Source organism: Centroberyx gerrardi, chromosome 22 (assembly GCF_048128805.1).
Source record: "Centroberyx gerrardi isolate f3 chromosome 22, fCenGer3.hap1.cur.20231027, whole genome shotgun sequence".
In the NCBI taxonomy this organism is placed as follows: Eukaryota; Metazoa; Chordata; class Actinopteri; order Beryciformes; family Berycidae; genus Centroberyx; species Centroberyx gerrardi.
The window spans coordinates 16,040,215-16,059,812 of record NC_136018.1 but is presented as its reverse complement, the minus strand read 5'-3'; the positions used below and the strand labels follow the sequence as shown (position 1 = coordinate 16,059,812).

General features: G+C 43.0%; 1 protein-coding gene across 1 annotated transcript in view; it reads left to right on the top strand.

The window, feature by feature from the left end:
- The window catches only part of bmp6 (bone morphogenetic protein 6), a 51,430-nt gene extending 32,184 nt beyond the window's left edge, over positions 1-19,246 (top strand). The window contains exons 3-7 of the mRNA XM_071908844.2: positions 1,351-1,499; positions 2,229-2,426; positions 14,984-15,060; positions 16,418-16,528; positions 17,251-19,246. Coding sequence (XP_071764945.1) covers positions 1,351-1,499; positions 2,229-2,426; positions 14,984-15,060; positions 16,418-16,528; positions 17,251-17,400 — 685 coding nt within the window. The 3' untranslated portion in view covers positions 17,401-19,246. The remainder of the gene's footprint in view (positions 1-1,350; positions 1,500-2,228; positions 2,427-14,983; positions 15,061-16,417; positions 16,529-17,250) is intronic.
- Positions 19,247-19,598: the final 352 nt, after the last annotated feature.

The window sequence follows — 19,598 nt, the reverse complement described above, 5'->3', positions numbered from 1 at the left end:
TGTGTCATTACTACTGTAATGGGACAGAGGGAGGACAGGCCCTCTTATCACTCACACTCTGTCTTCTCCTTACATCTCCTCTGCTCGCTTTTCATTATGAGCAGCTGCATTACTTTGTTCCTTCCCTTTCCATTCTGTGCATTCTTGCTAGAATATTTGTAGCCTGACTTTCCTCACACAAAATGTTGTGAATGATATTAACATACTTGTAGCCTGACACCAAAGCCTTAATCCCTTCCCTGTCCCTCAGAGAGGTAGACTACAGCAGAATACAATACAGTATATCCCAACATCCCAACACAGTGATCCATCTTTCTGTCATTTTGTTGATACTATTATCCTGATACAAACCCAGAATTCCTTCCTTTCCCTCTGTTCCCCAGAGGCAGACCTGTCCTCGCTGTCCTGTAACATGTACTGTAATGTCACTGTTCTGTGCTACATAACTCTATACTCTATGGTGTTGACATGATGGGTTGATTGATTCACTTTAGTGATAATTTAAAATGGCATGTACCAACAACCATACAGCATCATAATGATCAGGTGGGCACAGTAAAGCAGACTGGACTTTTAGTTATACAAACATTTCTCAGAGGCAGAGCTGCTCTGGAGGCAGAAATGATCTGATTGGTTGAGTTAAACCTCAATGGGCGGAGCCAAAGAACCACAGTTTTTCAAAGGGCAAGTTAGCTAACTGGCAAAGTTGAATGACAAAGAAGGAACTGTAGTCTTTGTTTTTTTCATTCATTCGTGACCATGGCATTCATGATATTAGCAGCTAGCTAACTAGCTTACCTAGATAGCTATAGGCTAGTATGCATTTGAACTTGGAAGGTCAGCTAGCTAGCTAACCTAACCTAACCTAACCTAATTTAGTATGGCTAGGCTGCATTTTTCAGTTAGTAGCAGTGAGCTAGGCTTCATAATATTAGCAACGTCCTCTCTTACCTCTTACCTTTTTCACTGGGCTTCAGTCTAATGTTACTCAGCCAGAAAAGCTGTGGTGCTTTGGCTCCGCCCACTGAGGTTTAACTCAACCAATGAGATTATTTCTGCAGCTCTGCCTCCAAGAAATGTTTGTATTACTGAAACTACAATCTGCCTCTGTAAAGTCACATCATGAAGTTCTATTGTAGTTCTTCAATACATGCAGGCAAGTAGGCAGAAAACCCTCACTCAACAGAACATATTAAACAGTACACACAGATATATATATATATATATATGTATATAAATAAATAAATAAATATATAAATATGAAAAATACATTATTCACCCCAGCATGGATATGATAGAGGCCTGCTGTTGCCTGACCAACCCGTATTACTTTCTCCCATGTTCCCCCAGAGAGGCAGACCTGTTCCTGCTGGAGTCCCGCAGGCTGTGGGCGGCTGAGGAGGGCTGGCTGGAGTTTGACATCACAGCCACCAGCAACCTGTGGGTGATGAGCCCAGTGCACAACCTGGGCCTGCAGATCAGCGTGGAGACCAGCAGCGGTAAGGAGTTAGGTTACTTAAAGCTCATGGACACCAAATATCCCTCTCGGCAATTAACATATTGTTTTTGTCTCATCCTGGACACATGCACTGTGTGAGTGTAGGAATCAGGACTTTATAGGGTGTTAGGAAGTCAAGGCCATTGTGGATCTATATGATTACATATCAAGTTTAAAGCACATAATGCACACAATTTCACATGAAACTTAACATCAATTAATAGTTTAAAGTACATTTAACATTTTTAATTATTACCAATTAAAGTATATTTGTTTTTTTCTGTACATTTTTGGGGGATAAGGCTTAGGGATTTTAGAAAATCTGTCACTGATCATTTGTCTTCACGCCTCAAGCCTCATTGTGTATATTGATCAAACAACAAGTATCCAACAATTTCATAAGTTTTAAACAGTGGGCAGTGTGTTTAGATTTCACATGGGGGATGCTGGGGAGGGAAATTCTTGTTTTTCCTTACATTTTCCCCCAAAATCTTAAGTTAACAAGGTGAATGCATTTCATAATTTGTGTTATGAGAGCCTTAAATGGGTGGCCTCTCATTGCCCCTCAAATTAACCCATGACTTTACACTGCCATGATCATCCAACAGCAATTTATTAAAGCTACATTAGGCAACTTTGGAGACAGGACGCTCCTCTCTGTAGCCCCACTTTGTGATTTAGGCTGATATGATTTGACAAAGGTTTTAAGGTCCTATGTCCTCTGAAACAGGGCGCAGCATCAGCTCCAAGGAGGCGGGGCTAGTGGGTCGTGACGGTGCGTTGGAGAAACAACCCTTCATGGTGGCTTTCTTCAAGGTCAGCGAGGTGCACATCCGCACCGCCCGCTCCACCGGCGGCAAACGGCGCCAGCAGAACCGCAACCGATCCACACAGCCGCAGGAGGGATCCAGAGGGCCGAGCCCGGCAGGTCGGTCCCGCGTCAGCCGCACCGACACTGAACGCAAACTGACCTCATTACACAATGCAACCATGAACACAACCAGACACACAACTGACCGCAGCCTAACCTCGCTACATCCGTAACTGATGGTAAACCTGTTGAGATCAATGGACGGGTAGCATGTGTTTGAAGTCTGGTTGAAGTATCCCCCTCAGAGAGGCTTGATAAATTGGACCTGACTTCAGCTGGATCTTTCTCTAATCAGCCCACATCAGATGAAAATCCTAGCTGAGGGACGATGTCCAAAATCTGTTTTTACTGTAGATACTCTGTATGGATTAAGGGTACTGAAAGCAGACGTGGACACATGACCACAGTCGTTGCACGAATACAGTAGTAGGCATTGTAGAAATCCCCAAACTCTGCATCTATCTTGCATTAGTGCTGCAGGATATTCCATTTCCTCTCTACTGGGGGTGGAGCAGCAGTGTAAGAGCAGTGCCGCCAACATAATATGACAAATGGGACTTCTGTACATAAACCATCATGGGACCGCTGTACATCAAAGTATCACTTTCAGCTCATCCCAACACCTGCATCTTGAGCAGGGTCTTTAGTGGGTTTCGGAGCATTATGTAAGGTGTGTTATTAATGATGGGGAGTGCTGCGGCAACTCTCCAAACAGGCTGAGACAGAGAATAGGAGGGCGGTTGGTTTTAGTTAAAAAGTGACTTGACAGTAAAAGATGAAAAGCTAAAGAGAGCATGAGATGGATAAATTATGTTTTTAAGAATTGAGGGTCAAAGAGAGAAAGGCAAAGAAAATGAAGTCAGAGAGAGACAGACTGCCAGAGAGAGTGAAATGAGGTTTAGAGTGAATTCAGACAGAGAGGCATGAAAAGAGAGAGAATCCCTCTTGACGGGTGACCTCATCCTCTGAGCCTCCTCATCAATCTCTGCTCCCCCCTCTCCCTACTCAGCAGCAGATGTAATGAGCAGGTATAAGCCTGATGTTATGAGCTGTATAAGCCGTCCAAATTAAATCAAACCCTAATCCTCCCACCTTTCGCCCACTGTGTAATTCTGGCTAGCCTTTATAGCGCTTAAAACTAATCTGCTCCTGTGAGGCTTCATTGTGTAACTACTGTAGCAGGTAAAGCCAGCGCTCAATGAGCCTGCTGCTAATATCTGTCTGATCTTGGCTAATTTGACAGATGAAGCATCATGCTAATGCTTTGGCTCTACTATGTCAAAGCAGAGCCCTGTATATAGTGATGTAGTGGTAGCCTAAACAAAAAGGTGGGTTAACTATGACCTGTTGGTGATCATCATAAGGCAAATAACCACCAATATAAACAAAAATCTATTATATTTCCAGAAATTCCATTAATGCATGCCTTTTCGCCTTAAGACATCATATCATTGTGTAACTTCACATCAGTCAGATAATACTTTCTATTATATACACTACCAGTCAAAAGTTTGGATACACCTGATTGAATGTACTATGTTTTTCATTATCTTAAAGCCATTTTGATCTAAAGGCTTATGCTTAAATGCTTGAAATTTGCTTCTTAGACAAATATAAATAGTGAAGTTGATGCCTATGTATGAATTCATCAAGGCAAATGGCGGCTACTTTAAAGAATCTAAAATATAAGATAGTTTTGATTTGTTTAACACTTTTTTGGTCGCTGCATATTTCGTTAACTTCCCCCACAGGGAAGTGTGTTATTTCATAGTTTTGATGTCTTTACTATTATTCTAAAATGTGGAAAATAGTCAAAATAAAGAAAAATGTGGCATGTCCAAACTTTTGACTCGTAGTGTACACTATGGATTTATGGACTAAAAAGGTAGGTAGACCCATTCCATGTATAAAAAGATGGGTGGGTTTATCTTCCACTGCATCCCTGTATATCGTTTATAGTATTACTGTATTTAATCGCTCATTCAAGGCTGTGGATCAGAGCAGAAACTGCTGAGTTTACAGAGGGAGATAAGCGATTTACCTCTGCCTCGCTGCTTCTGTTACCTCATTTAATGGCTATACCATGCGTACGCTATACAAAAGTATTTGCTGGACAAGCGCTACTTGAGTTTGTTCTCACTATTTCTCTGAAAATCCTTTGCTGAGATTTGTTGGCTCTATTTTCTGTTTGTGTAGCGCCTCTACTGCTCCATCTCAGTAGGTTACAGTGTGCTGCTGCAAGCACAAGAGGTTGTAGGTTAAATTCCTGCAGGGTTTTTGCTCAGTAATTGCATTAGATGAAAGCTTCTTCGGCTAACATAACAGAGAACAAAGACTCATCAGCCGTTATGCTACAGGACAGTTAGAGTCTACCACATGTTCAGTTTTGGCTCGGGCCCTGCACTCTTCTACCCAGCTGTCACCTTTGGCTTGAGATGTCTTAAGTTGTCTTCAGACTTAAGTCAAGAAGTCTTGAGGACATGGTGATACTGTGGTGTACTACTGGTGGATCGGTGGGCTAAGGTGCACACCATGTATTCACAACATGGGTGAGAATCCAGGTCGACCTTTAACGCATGTCATCCCCCCTCTCTCCCATTCTTCCTGTCCCTCGACAATTTATCATATCAGCTAGCAGAAATGCCTTAAAGTTGATTGTATAAAAGCAAGAAACGCTTAATGGACTACTCTGGGTTTTTGGGAGTTTGGCCCATTGCTCTCCTTACCCAATATGACGTGAGAGGATTCGCACCAAAATCTTCTCTGTGTCTCTGGTAGATAGCTCTGTCCTCTGCGCATGCTAACGCTTTAGCATATAGCATGTTAAGTAACCATAGGCGATTAGCACTATCTTAAAAGTGAGAAAATGAGAACTTGTAGTAGCTCTAAGGCTGTATGGTTAGTTCATTTTAATGACACACATCTAAACCTGCCAGGCTTGTTGGTAAAACAGACATGAAATTTGACAAAAAGAAAGCACCAATGGCAGAAGATCTCTCCTCCTGCGGGCTTTGAGCGTAACTTGTGAGCGAGGCAGCTGAAGTTTTTTGAGCTGTTTGTAAAAGACTTCACTAATGATGAAGATTGAGATTTTGTTTCAGAAGTTATGAATCTACAGGCCATAGAAAAAAACCCAATACCAACTTTGGATTACTAAAAGGTTTATCCTCATATCGCCTATGATTACTATGATTACTTACTGTATGCTAAAGTGTTAGCATGCGCACCGGACAGAGCTATCTGCTGGAGACACAGAGATGATCTTGGTACCAATCCTCATGTCTTATATTAGACAAGGAGACCAATGGGACAAACCCCCATAAAGTCAGTGTAGTCCTTTTGTTGAATCTTTTGCTACACTGTATTATAATGTGCTTGAGCCATTCTTGCAACAGGCTAATTGTTTTGTCTTTTCATGAAGAACATCGGAAACTTCATCATCACAACTATGAAACAGACTGGTTATCAAGGGTAATTAGGGCTATTATGTGTGTGAATCAAAAGTATAATACATTCTGATGAATTAATACGCCTCAAAATACCTTGATAAGTAAATTGTTACCACAGTGTGATGATCGTTGGGTAGGCTATAGTCTACTTTTGTGGTTCAGTCAGTATCTTGAGGATGAGAAAACCTCTGAAGTGAATCTGCTCAGAAATCTGCTCGGAGACTCTAACAAGGACAATCTGTTAAATATGCGTCCTGGAGGATTGGACTTTACATAACCCAAAACATCAAGACCTCTCCGCCTCGCCACTCGGGACGACGGGGAGTGTAAATATTTAGATCCTACACAGGAAGCGGGGAGGCCCCCCTCGCGACAGCCGAGTGTCCGCGGCCAGCGGAGGACTGCTGGGATTGGACGGGACGGGAGGATCCGGGAGGAATTCAGGAGGGCATATGGTTCCAATACCGCATCACTCACTCCAGAGACGGGGAGGAGGACAGGATGGATGGGGAGAGCATCCGTCTTGCGGAGTGCTCAGAGGGAGAAGCAAAACGTGGACGCTGTACCCCCCTCTCTGCTCAGCACAGAGCTGCAGCAGTTCAGCCCGCCGCAGCTTCGACTTAAAGGAGCATTTCACCCAGAATTCACCCTGATACCATTCCCAAAACACATCTAATGAAAGCCAGGAGGCAGCCACGTGTTTGTTTTTAATTGCTCTAGCGTGCACTAGCTTCCATATAGAGGCTTTTTAACTTTTTTTTTCAGCATGAGTTGCTTTGCTCTATGTTTTCTAAAAATAGTTTGCATCCCCTGCCCACAGCGCACACTCCTGACCTGTGTGGTTCGCCGCTGCAGTGTTTTTACTGCGTCTTTTTATCAGCTCCGTGCCATTTTGTCCTCATCTTGAGCGGAACTGACAAGAACGATTTATGTCAGTTTTCATATCATCGCAAGTTTGGCCGTAATGCTTTGACCTAAATTCCTAAAAAAAAAAAATGTTCAGTGTGCGAAGGATATAAAACAACTTCATATAACTAGGAAACTATATTTTCCCCACTGTATTCCCCACTGGCTTTGGGCCATGTTATTTTCTCATTTTCATAATTTTAGCTAGCTGGATTTAACACGACATGTGATATTAAATGTCTTCCAGATGAGGACAAATTCAGCCAAATAAATTTGTGCAGCGCTGTTCACAGTTTGAGATATTGGCGTGATTATGTGCGCAATAAATCATCTTTGTTTTTCAGCAAAGTGCTCTTTTAACAGTTTATATATGTAGACCAGTTTTTTGTCTTATGAGGGAGAATCAGCAGCTTGTCCCACTTGTGTTTGAGTAAAGCAACAGGTGTGAGTGGTGGAGCGGCCATCTTGTTCCGACTTTACAGTGCAGGTGTCGGGCAGATAAGTCGTTCTTTTCGTCCGTGTTTTCCGCTCGGAGGAGGATACACTGAATGTTTTTGTCAGCACGGGTGATGCCTTCCCCCTTCTGGGTGTGCCTGCTCTGTGCAGAGTGGAAAAGGCTGCGCCGTATGTTGCCAGAAGAACAATACAACACCTTTAAAGGTAATTTGGGGTTTTGTGGGCGAAGAGGGCCGGGGAGGTAATGGGAGTGGGGCTGGGCTCTGGCTGTGGGGGAAGTTAACAACCATCCGGGGAAGGAATATCACGTCCCGGCGCAGCACCGGCGGCCTGTAATTAGCCCTAGCCAGTCATTAGCCGCCAGCTAAAAGACTGACCGCGCTAACAGTATTGCTTAAAGAATTATAATAACACGGCGCTCGGCCAGCTGTGTTTTTTCATCTGCCTCTCCTCTCCTGCCTCCCTCCCCCTCGTTCTCCTTCGCTCCCTCTCCGCCCCGACCTCCTTTTGTTTACCGTCGGAGTAATTAGACATGGCGGAGCTCCCTCGCAGGGTTTAATAACCTCTGTGATGAAAGACAGGAAGAAAGATAAACTTCAGTGGAAGAGGTCGGAGGGAGCGAGGGAGGGAAGGAGGGAAAAGAGAGGAGAAACAGCGCGGACAACAGCGACATTCTCCTTTCATGTCTTCATGGTGTTGGGAGTCTCTCCTGCCGTCTTCCGGGTGAAGGACCCCGCTTTTTTTTTGGGGCATATCACCCAAGTTTTCTGTCACCGCCACCCTTGCGGGGGTTTGTGTAATTGCTACTGTAAAAGTGGAAATTTTATTTCTCGCTCCAAAATGGCTCCTGTTTTGAGAAAGCTCTGGAGCAAACTGTGGAATTACAGTAGAGTGGTTTCAGAGATTGAGGCCTGCCTGGGTTAAGATGGCTTTTTAATGTCACATGTCACACACACGCACACACACACACACACACACACACATACACACACACACACTTCCTCTATGGAACACCCTGGCTATAACTTTAAACTCTTTCTTATATTTTCAGAGTGACAAGTGATAAATGTGATTTATTGCCTTTTCCTCTTGTCAGAGGTGCTGCTGAACGTGATTGGAGGGCTTACTGAACGGCAGCTAGTGTTCATGTCAGCCCAGGACTCATAAATATCAGAATTCACAATGTTAAAGAGCTACTTTAGTATCAGTAAGCAGCAGAATTTCCCCTGCTATTGAATAGACAGGGTGGGGAACCGGCAGCCACTGCCCCACCTAACTGAATTTAATGTGTTTTGGTTTTTCGTGTCACGTGGTCGAATGGATGTTTTGTCTTTTCACCAAGAGGCATTTCCAGGTTAAACACTGTTATGGAATCTAAAGTTAGATGGGAGCATATAGATTAGTTTACTGCTACTGACTCTCCATTACCATCTCTTCAAAGGAATCCCTGCTTTCTTTCCATTTGATATTCAGATGTTTTTTGTCCTGACTGTAGCACAAGAACCAGGTGAAACTTGAATTCATGGTTTGGTTCTTTAGCTACTGCTAATCCTTATTGAATGGGAGTCATATGATCAACTACAATAATGTGAATCAGTTCTTTAAAGTGATTTGTTGGGCAATTTGACAAATAATTATGAAATGTGTTGCCATGCTGGACTACTGTCAGGCCATAGAACAATGCAAATCTGATTTACCAGTGAGCTAAATTTATCCCACATTGGTAATGTGTGACTGGGTTGTTTTCAGTTTAGAAAAGTATGAAAAATAATCAAATAAAATACTGAAGCAGGAAAAAGAAAGAATACTGAAATATGGAAGTACTGTCACTTCAGTTGAAATCATGTGTAAAAAAGTTGCAAAAATCCCTCAAGCACTTAGTTACTTGCAAGATTTTGTGCATGTTCCAAAATCTTCCTCCACAAAATCAGCAGATTATACATTTTTGTGTGGTTGCACATAGTTTGATGGATCATTATCAGCCCAAGGTTTGGGGAACCTTTGGGAAATCTTTCCTTTTTAGCTCATCTCAACAAGTCTATAAATACTGTGTCCTTGTAAATACTGATCTCACTGTACACCCTGCTACTATGTCTAAAAATAAAACGTACTCCAATACTTAAAAAATGCTCAAGTAAGCACAGACTAAAAATACTAGCAGCATTCCTCTGCAAATCTACTCAAGATACAATAAGTAGAGTAATTGTTTCAAGTTCCTTCCCACCTCCGCTCCCTTTCAAGGAAAGAAGAAAAAAGAAATGTGAAGGAGCCTCTTGGGAGCCGGAGCTCAGCGGTAGCTGTGTGGCATTAAATTTTTACAGGCAGGAAGGGGAGATGTGGTTTATGGGCACCACAAATCTGGGCCTTTACACTCAATGAAAGCCCACAGTAAATATCAGCTTTATTCCTCTTAAAGAGCCCCACAGACTGTAAATGCTGATGGCTGTAAAGGCCAAGAGGTGTAAGGAAAATGAGCTGTGTAGATGTGTGTGTGTGTGTGTGTGTGTATGTGTGTGAGAGAGAGAGAGAGAGAGAGAGAGAGAGAGAGAGAGAGAGAGGGGAAGAGAGAATATTGTGTACAGTATGTGCTGTACCTTTACTTGTGTGCAGTATGTGAGAGATACAACAACAGAAAGAGAAGGACAAAAAGACAGAAACTGACATACAGTCAGACAAGCAGGCAGACAGAATGCCTCATTTTTTTTAATAAGCATATCAACTTCAAATTCAACTGCCCAGGATGTTTTAGAGCACATGCATTCATGGACATCCTTGTTCCCACTCCACATTTTCTGACAAACACTCATATCAGTTTAACAATCAGTGTATGAATGAGTTGATGCAGGTAGGGACAGTTGGTTGTAATTGACCCGACACTTTCATCTTCAGCAACATTCACCAAAAACGTTCACCATAAAACACTTACTTACTAACTACAGTAACATCTAAACATCAGTTCCACTTTATAATAGCAACCCAAAAATGTTTGTTAATGTTTTTACCCAAGATAACTGAGATAAATGGTTAACTGACATTATCAGAAAGCCATTGTTATCATCTCTTATCAGTTATGACACGATATATAAATAATAAACTTAACATTTTTTATTAGTGATCAATTAACATAATTTATAGCATTTACTAATCTGAACTGTTAAAAGACAAAAATGATTGTTAATTATTTGATAATTCACAATAATAAACTAATCTTAAATAATGATAAATTCACCGCATGTGAGAATTTATCAGTGATCAGCTGATCAGGTTTGGTCACCCTGCCTGTAGTTTAGATGCAGCCATGATGAGGGACTTTGACGATGGCTACCGGTGTAGAGGTCTGACTACTGGGACTGATCCACACAGCCAGCTTCAGTCACACTCTCCACTCTGGGACCTGGCCTGCAGCTGAATGTCACGCACCATAAACTGTGTGTGTGTGTGTGTGTGTGTGTGTGTGCAGTTTGAGGCAGTGTGTATGTCAGAGTTTGGAAGCATTATGTACAGTATGTATGTCAGAATTATTTACAGAACTATTTACACGCACGCGCACACACACGCACACACACACACGCACACACACACACACACAGACAGACATCTAGCCAAGTTAGTCTGTTGCAACTTCTGACTTCTGCAGGCTTTCTAGCAGGAACACCAAGGTGCTTGAAACATTGCAAACTGATAAATCGCTACACATTTACTCTGCAAAACCACTATCATCCTATAATAATGCTTTTTTTTTTTTTTTTTTTTACAATGCATCACATTATTTGTCTCAATAAACACCCAATCAAAGCATTTACAACCAAGCTAACCAACTCAACTTTGTCCTTTGAATTCCCTCAGTCCTTGGATGTTTCCTGTATATAAAAACTGTAAACACTGCAAAAACCCCTTGCAACTTTTTTCTTCAAAGTGGTTTTTGGGATCAAAGTGGTTTTTGGTTGTAATAATTGCAGAAAAACTCTGCAGAGACTGGTCTGGGCCCAGGCTTTTTCCTCATTTGTGAAACCGGTCCTACAGTAAATCTGCTCAAACCAAACTGGTCCTACAGTAAATCTGCTCAAACCGAAAGCTTTCTGCTGTTGAAGACTTTGGCAGGCTGCTGACAGGTCGGCCAATCCACAGGGAGGCCGGACGAGGCGGCACGCACATGACCCTGCATACATTTTGGGAAGGACAGCAAATGGACCCAAACATACACTGAGTACACATGCACCCATAAAAACACACGCACACCCATAACCTCCACATCAACCCAGAGAGCCGCCCTCCCTGTCGGGCAGGAAGGAACAGGGAAGCGGGGAAACACCTGACTGTGTCCGAGGCGTACGGATGACCCTTTGACCCCCCCCGCCCGCACGGACCGGTCTCACCTTTCACTTCCCGTCTCTCACAGAATTAACCCTCCAGTCAGATGGCTGTATTCCTGCTCCAGTAGGAAGAAACTGTTTTGTTGTTGTCCCGGCTCAGAGAGAATTAGGTCACAGATGATCTGATTTGTCTAATGAAATTTGTGAGGCAAAGTTGAGGAAACAGGATGGGTTTTATGGGGTGTAAACAATATTTGGTAACACTTTCTATGACTACCATATCTATTGTGCATGTTAAGGCCACTCATACGGGAATATAATGCACCATAATGCCTTATGACCATGCTCATAGGAACCCATAATGCTTACTGGTGCATTATATCAGCGCTCATAAAACATTACAGCTGTAACTTTTAATGAAACATAAGAACAAATGTCTTCTGAATGTTTATGACTAGTTATCTATCAAAGATTGTCTGACAAGAGTTATAAATGTATTACAGCAAATTGTATTTCAGTATGAGTCACCTTGGGCTAAGGATTAGAAGTGCTCATAGTATGCTACAATGATCCATGCAGCATGTGTTATTCTGTCAAGGAAAGTTCATCATAATTCATTTTGAGTAACAGTTTTGAGTAACATCATGAGTTACCATTGTATGCCTTTAGTGGCGTGGCTTCTAATGCATCTGAAATAGACACATTTTCAATGTCATCTTTATTAGGTTGAGTGATAATGTTGAGTGATAGATCTCAAAACATGCAACATTAGAGGTAATAAAAACATTCATAAGGTGCTTGTATTTACAAGTCTTATTACATTTTATGAGCGCTGATATAATGCATCAGTAAGCATTATATGTTCACAGTCATTTACTCTTATGGTGCATTATAATTCCTTATGAGTGCCCTTTATAATCCACTATAGATATGGTAAATATTTGTAGGGGCTTTTCTTGCTTCAGTCTCTCATGCTATTTGGGAGATGCTTCTATTCAAAGTGCCTTACAGTACCATGAAAACATTTTAATATGGGTGGCCTCAGTGGGAATTGAACCTCTAACTCTGGCATTGTTAGCGCCATGCTCTACTTAGCACCTCTCTCCTCTCTTGCTCTGTCTGACTCTCTCCCTCTCTCCTCATTTGCCTCAAGCTGAGATGAATCCAAGTGACAAATCCAATTTCCTCTCTCTCTCTCTCTCTCTCTCTCTCTCTCTCCCCATTCTCGAGCTGAATCCAGCTGAAACACATGGGTATGGGCAGTCTGGTTTGTGCGCCTGTTCAAAATGACTGAAATTTGATTTGATGATGAAATCCTAATGCAATTAGCACTGGTGAATTCAAATTACGACTCTCCCTTTTAATGAGGGGCTAAGTGGATTGGCTGACACACTGTACAAATAAACTACAGTGGTCATTTAAACAACAGCAGCTAGGGCCGTGTGTGTGTGTGTGTGTGTGTGTGTGTATGTGTAAGCACCACTGGTAGTGAATGATAGAGATAGAGATGTAAGGACCCAACATCGGTGACCTATACAGAATGGGTGTGTTTTTTGTGTGTGTGAGTGTGTGTGTCTCCCTCCAACTCCAGCTGACTAAACAAAGCTGCTGTTGGTGAGTTAGTGAGGTGAGCTGCGGACTCTGGGTGGTGGCTGTGACTGAGTGACAAATCCCCATCTGCAGCCTGACTCTGTCATACACATTCATACACACACACACACACACACACACACACACACACACACACACACACACACACACACACACACACACCACACCTTTATTCTCCCATGACCTTTCTGTCAGTTTCAGGAGAGACGAGTTGCATGTTTGGTCATTACATAGAACTTTATTATATTACTATTGCAATGACATGGCTTGGAACTGTTTTGTGTAAATGCTGCAACTGTAGAACATGCACATTGAAACTTGTGATTTCATGAGGCGAACAGTTCACCTCCATTTATTTCCTATTGGAAGCAAATAACTGTGTTCGCACAGCATGGTGGGACGGTGGCATATGAACCAAGTCCGCGACGCAATGAGAAAAGTTTAAAACATTTAATATTATGTAAAGGAGCGTGTCAGTTGCGAGAATCAGTCACATTCGGGGAAAAAGCTGGGGACTGTAGGGGGGGTTCCTGTAACATTACTGGATGTAGCTTAAACTAGTTTAGCTGCTAACTTTAGCTCTGGCAGGCTAAACACGTACGGTTAGCTTGCTAGCCTTATCCCATCACATCCAAATAACTGTAGCCACTTAGCTAGTTAGCTCGTTGGAGTAAAGCACAAAACTAATTTTCCATACGTAATGGAAATGAAATGAAGAAAATTATAAAATGCCAAATAAAACACACCCAATGACACACCCACAAGTGACGACTTTTGTCAAATGTGTACGTGAGTGTCCGATAGCTAGCATAGCATCCAACGTTTTGATGCGAGGCCATCTTCAGGGTTGTTATTACAGCACCGCACACATCTACATGTTTTTATGTTTCGGCTGTAAGGACCTCTTAGTATCTGCAGATGCTGCTACACCACATTGGTCCTTCTGGGCGAGGCGCTTTAGAGAGGAATTGGGACTCTAGCTGGTATCATAGCTTGTACTTTCTCCCAATTATTCTCTTTCTCTGTGAGGTTTGCGGAGAAAAAAAAAAAAAAGAAAACAACAAAATCAATGAGGCAGGAGAGGGAGAGAGTAGTTGAAGCGTCAGTGGAAAGTTGCTGTCACCCTCTTGACTTCAGCGTGGCGGCCGATGCCAGCAATGACCTTCTTGACTCTGAGAAGCAGACCGGTACCTGGGAGCGTCTCTCTCTCTCCCTCCCTCCCTCCCTCCCTCCCTCCCTCTCGCTCTGCGCTCCGCTGCTGGGCGGCTGCAGAATGGAACAGAGATAATTAAGAACAAACCGCAGGGCGAGAGCGACCGTAAACACGCGCTCGTCGCTGTGTCACCACTTGCGCTCGCGCCAAGCAATATGCGAGCGCTGATGAATCCAATTAGGCGCGCGTTCAAACACATCAGCCAGCCAGATGAATGTGAGGCACGTACAGTCGACTCGCCCGCCGAGCGCTGACCGCTGTAATGGCCATTTGTGCCTGCGCTCGGGGTCTACGCCCTTCACATGCGTCTCCACCCTGTGCATTACATGAGGCATACTGTGTCGTTCCTCCGCTCTCGGATTCAGATCGCAATGCGTCACATTCGCAGCATATTTTCACTGGGAATTTCTGAAAGCGTTATTTACCCGGGGAAGGGTTTCGCTGAGCGTGCATGCTCTTTTTCAGCGCCGCCCTGCTTCACAGTCAAGACACACTCACACCTAGGACATAACTGACATAACCATCACATTTGTGCAGACAGACAAGCAGTACAGGATCAAATCTGTGTGCAACTCCAAGATAAGGTTTCCTATCCACAGAGACTTGCTTGGTTAATGTGATTTGTGTGTAAAAAAACGTATTCTGTGTTGTGTTCTTCCATTGCAGATTACAACAGCAGCGATCAGAAGACGGCTTGCAGGAGACATGAGCTCTACGTCAGCTTCCGAGAGTTGGGCTGGCAGGTAAGGAACAACTTCTCATAGTCTTCAAAAACAGAGTCACACACACATCTGTGTACATGCAGCGTACACCTAACTTTTACACCTGACTTTAGGCCGTTTAGTAGTACAAAGTTAGAAGTTCTTACCATTTTACAGTCTGTTGACAGCCAAATATGTCAAAATGTACATCATGAAAGGTGTATATAGGACATTTTTTGGTGAACTGTCAGTTATACACACATTATGAACACAGGTACACCTGAGCAAGGGTGGTGGGAGTAGTCTGTTTGAAGGCTCAGTCAGGCTGCAGGTTGTGTGTGTGTGTGTGTGTGTTGGGAGACAGACAGAGGAAGTAATAGTAGAGAAGGGCAGAGAGCTACGTACGTCCTTCCAAACAAGCTGTCTGCTGTTAACACAGCACTGACATCTAGAGGGAGACTGCCAACACTCTTTACACACACACACACACACACACACACAGAGTGGCATACACACTGACACACAGGAAGGGAGCTGGAGAGAAAGAGACAGAGGCGAGTGTGAGGAGAAAGACAGAGAGACTCAGATATAGATACAGACAGGGTAAACAAACACACAAAGAGGCAGGGAAACACGTTAGAAGGAGGTAAAAGACAGACAGACATTGTCAGAGAGAGACGGAACGACACAGAGAAGCAGAGTAGCACAGACGGGGAGGAAGGAAGGAGGAGAGAAGGACTCCTTCGCTGAGCGATTCCACAGACAGGAGCGTTTCAGCAGGGATTTGTCCTGAGAGACTCGGTTAACACTGAGTCCCCCAACAGGACTCAGGTGGGCTGCTGCAACCTACAAGACTCTGGAAGATTGAGGACAATCCTGCATCCTATTTCATTTTGGAATATGATAATATGATAAGACTAACGCATTAATATTGTTGTATTGTAGGAGCAGATAATGCCTTTTCAACATTTATAGTCCTATTAGTAATACATTGCGATTTGTTTAATGACTGGATTTCATCGATTCCATCTACTTTGACTTTGCGGGTCTGTTTTTCTAAAGCTACTATAAGAATTTAAGTGATGATGAACTGCAGGACGGATCGCCTAGCTTACCCTGCAGTAGTTTGTGTACAGTATGTGAACCTCAGACTTCCCGAGACAGAAGCCAAATGAAAATAAGTGACATTTCCACAGGAAGCCAGGACAAACAACATCAGTGGCTGCGTGAACTCACACCGGAACATAACTGACAAAACACCACAAACGCTTAAGTGACATGTAAATATGCATTAATATGGTACCGAAGTGAAATATGGCTTTAGGAGGCAGGCTGATTTCAGTTCAGCACTCCCGCTGTTCATGTTTACTCAGTGTTGTCTCTGTTGTGTTTCCTGCAGGACTGGATCATCGCTCCGGAGGGCTACGCAGCCAACTACTGTGATGGAGAGTGCTCCTTCCCCCTCAACGCCCACATGAACGCCACCAACCACGCCATCGTACAGACACTGGTAAGACCAACTGACCCGGACTTTAGCAAATGGTACAATGGAAGTAATTTTAAGTCTAAGTCTCCCCTCTCTGCAAGTATTATGTATTCGCGCTGCAGGACGTCCCATGCAATTCCTCGTGGGGGTGGTGAACATTGCAGCAACAGTGCAACAAGGATGGACTGTATTTAGATCCATTACAAATGAATTGGAGAGATAACCACCATATTAAAGTATTATATTTCTATATTTGCATTGGATGGCTATGCATTCATAATAATGGTAAAGAATACTGTGAATATTGGGGCTCTATCTGGTAGATTGCATAATATATTGATACCTAATTTCACATCTGAAAATATCTCGTCTTGTTTAAAAAAGGTCCTTTGACCAAAAACATCGACCACACAATAATCGAGTTGAAAGCTTGAGAATGTAGTAGCGTGTGTGTTGCAGACATCTTTTTCTTTGTCTTTTTAGTGGCCATCATAGTGTGAATTCTACTTCAGTCGTTGTGGTGTTGCTCCACAATGACTGAAGTAGAATTCACACTTTATATTCTGTCATTAATACATCATTATTTACATTTTTTTTTTTAAAACATCCTTTTCTAACTCTTTGTTCTCCAACCTGCAGCTCTATGCTTTGCTGCTGCGACGCCCCAGCAGCAATAAATTAATCTTCTTTTCTTCTCTTCAGCAGAGTTTTAAATCTTTGCTGTGATTTTTTCGTTCCCTCCTCAGGTGCATCTGATGAACCCCGAGAACGTCCCGAAGCCGTGCTGCGCCCCGACTAAGCTGCACGCCATATCCGTGCTCTACTTCGACGACAACTCCAACGTCATCCTGAAGAAATACAAGAACATGGTGGTGCGGGCCTGCGGCTGCCACTGACGCTGCGGGCGGCTTCCGGGCCGGCGGTGTTTGGCTGGCAGTTGGACTGGCAACGGGCCGCTAATCCACCAGCGTTGGACTCCTGGGTGAGGTTGACCCTAACTAGACACCAGTTTCCCCGCCCAAATCCTCAGCCTGCGAGGAATTTCCACCCTGAAAGAGAATCTCCACACGCTATTCCAGTGATCTTGGACAGTTCAATCAATCCATCTATTAACGTTTGTCTCTCAAAGTCAAAAACAAAGACTCCAGTCTTAGCGGGACATTGCAGAACTGACATTATGAGTGTTGTCTGTAGGCAACTTCGCCCCGCTCCAATGTTGAGCCACCAAGTTGCCTGTCACCTTCCCTATTGGCTGTGGAGTGGAGTCTTCACTTCCTGGGTCTCTGAGTGAGTGAATGAATGATGGTGTGTGTGCGGGGACCGAGTGTTTCTGTTTGTATATTATGTGTTTATGTAAGTGTGTGTGTGTGTGTGCCGAAGAGGCTACCGCACCCCTTCTCCCTCACTGAAAGGGGGCGAGGGGGGGAAACCGAACTGTTGTGGGACCGGTCCGAGTGCTGCTTTCCTTCCCCTCTCCTCTCCAGAAACAAAATGGTGGATCAGTTCTCAGAAGACCCTTACATAATTACTGAGGAACTACTTCTCTTCTCGCGCCCGACGCTGGGGAATCGACTCAGTGTGTAATCACAACGCAGGAAACCAACAGTAGGGGGATGACATCATCTGGTCAAATGACAGAAAACGTGTAGAAATGCTTTGTGTCAGATGGGGAAAATAATCCGAGCCTGAATTCCTTTCAGTGCAAATGCATGGTATACGTTGTGTTACGTGGCTGTTAACCCAAACAATCTAATACTAAATGAATGATACATTGGAGTCAGTCGAGATCCGCATTTCCTTTCCCCTTCCTAATGTATTTTCTCCTCAAGCCATATTTGCCTTCCTAAAATATAATATGGACTGAACCAAAGTGACCGCAGGCTATTTTAGTAGTGAACTGCTCCAAATATCCCCTCCGTGTCAATATTTGCCGGGCTCACGCTGAGCCCCGATCCACCGAGCTGGTTCAACATGATGCATGTTGTGGCCAAAGTGATGTTTTCCTCCAAAGAACCGAAGAATACAGCCTTATCCCTCTGACATACCGCAAATGGCCATTTCCATGTCGCTGCACTCACAAAGTTAACAAACGCTTCCACCCCTTGACAACCCATCAAGAGATTGTGGAAAAACATTTAGCTAGTCGAAAACAGCCGGCAAGACGCTTTCTGTGCCAGCTTTCTGAAATTAGCCCTTTGCTTTTTCAACGTCGAGGGTGAAATTATGTCGAGATTTGTGTCAAGTGGCAATGTATCTCCAATTGAACGTGTTACTGTGAGCTTTGTCTTAGAGTACAGTGTCTTTGAATGACATGGACTTTTCATAGAGAGCGTATTTTAATGAAAAACTAATACCAATATGAATCGAAACACCTTATGTGCCTAACCAATCAGAAATTACAAAATATACCTCTGGTAAGCTGCTGTTTACATTTGTGATCATTTTTAGACTGTTTTGTGTAAATAATTGTACATTTTCAGCTTATTTATTGCACCTTTTATTAAAAAGAAAAATCACATACCATATTAACAGAGACAGATACGAGAACAAAATGAAAATACAAACTTATTTTTGGAAAAAGAAATTTTATTACGAAATCTCATGTTACAACTTGCCATTATTCTCTTTTTTGTACAAAATTCATGGGTAGTGTACAACCCATGACTCACAAGAAAAAAATACTGCTTTCTGTCACTGGAGTTGCCTAGACCATGTGCTATCCATAAAAACTTTTACTGACAAAAAACTGCTTTCTCTGTGAATGTGTTTGCGTTCCTTGGTTGAGCACTGAATCCTATTGTACTCTGCTTCATACAGCACATACTTTGTCAGACCTAATTTGAGTCAAACAGCATTTGCAAATAATTCTTAGCATTTTAATGGACATGGCATAACAGCTGGGTGCGGTTTATTACACCAGGACTGTTCATATAGCGCCAGTGATCAATCACAGAAAAGTGTCCTAAACTGATTTTCAAATACTTTCCTGTTATTGTCAAAATTGCAAATACTATTAGACTAGTAGGTCTGTGGCAGATGACATGTTCTTTACCTCTGACTCTGTTCAATCACAAAACACCAATCAACCTTCTGT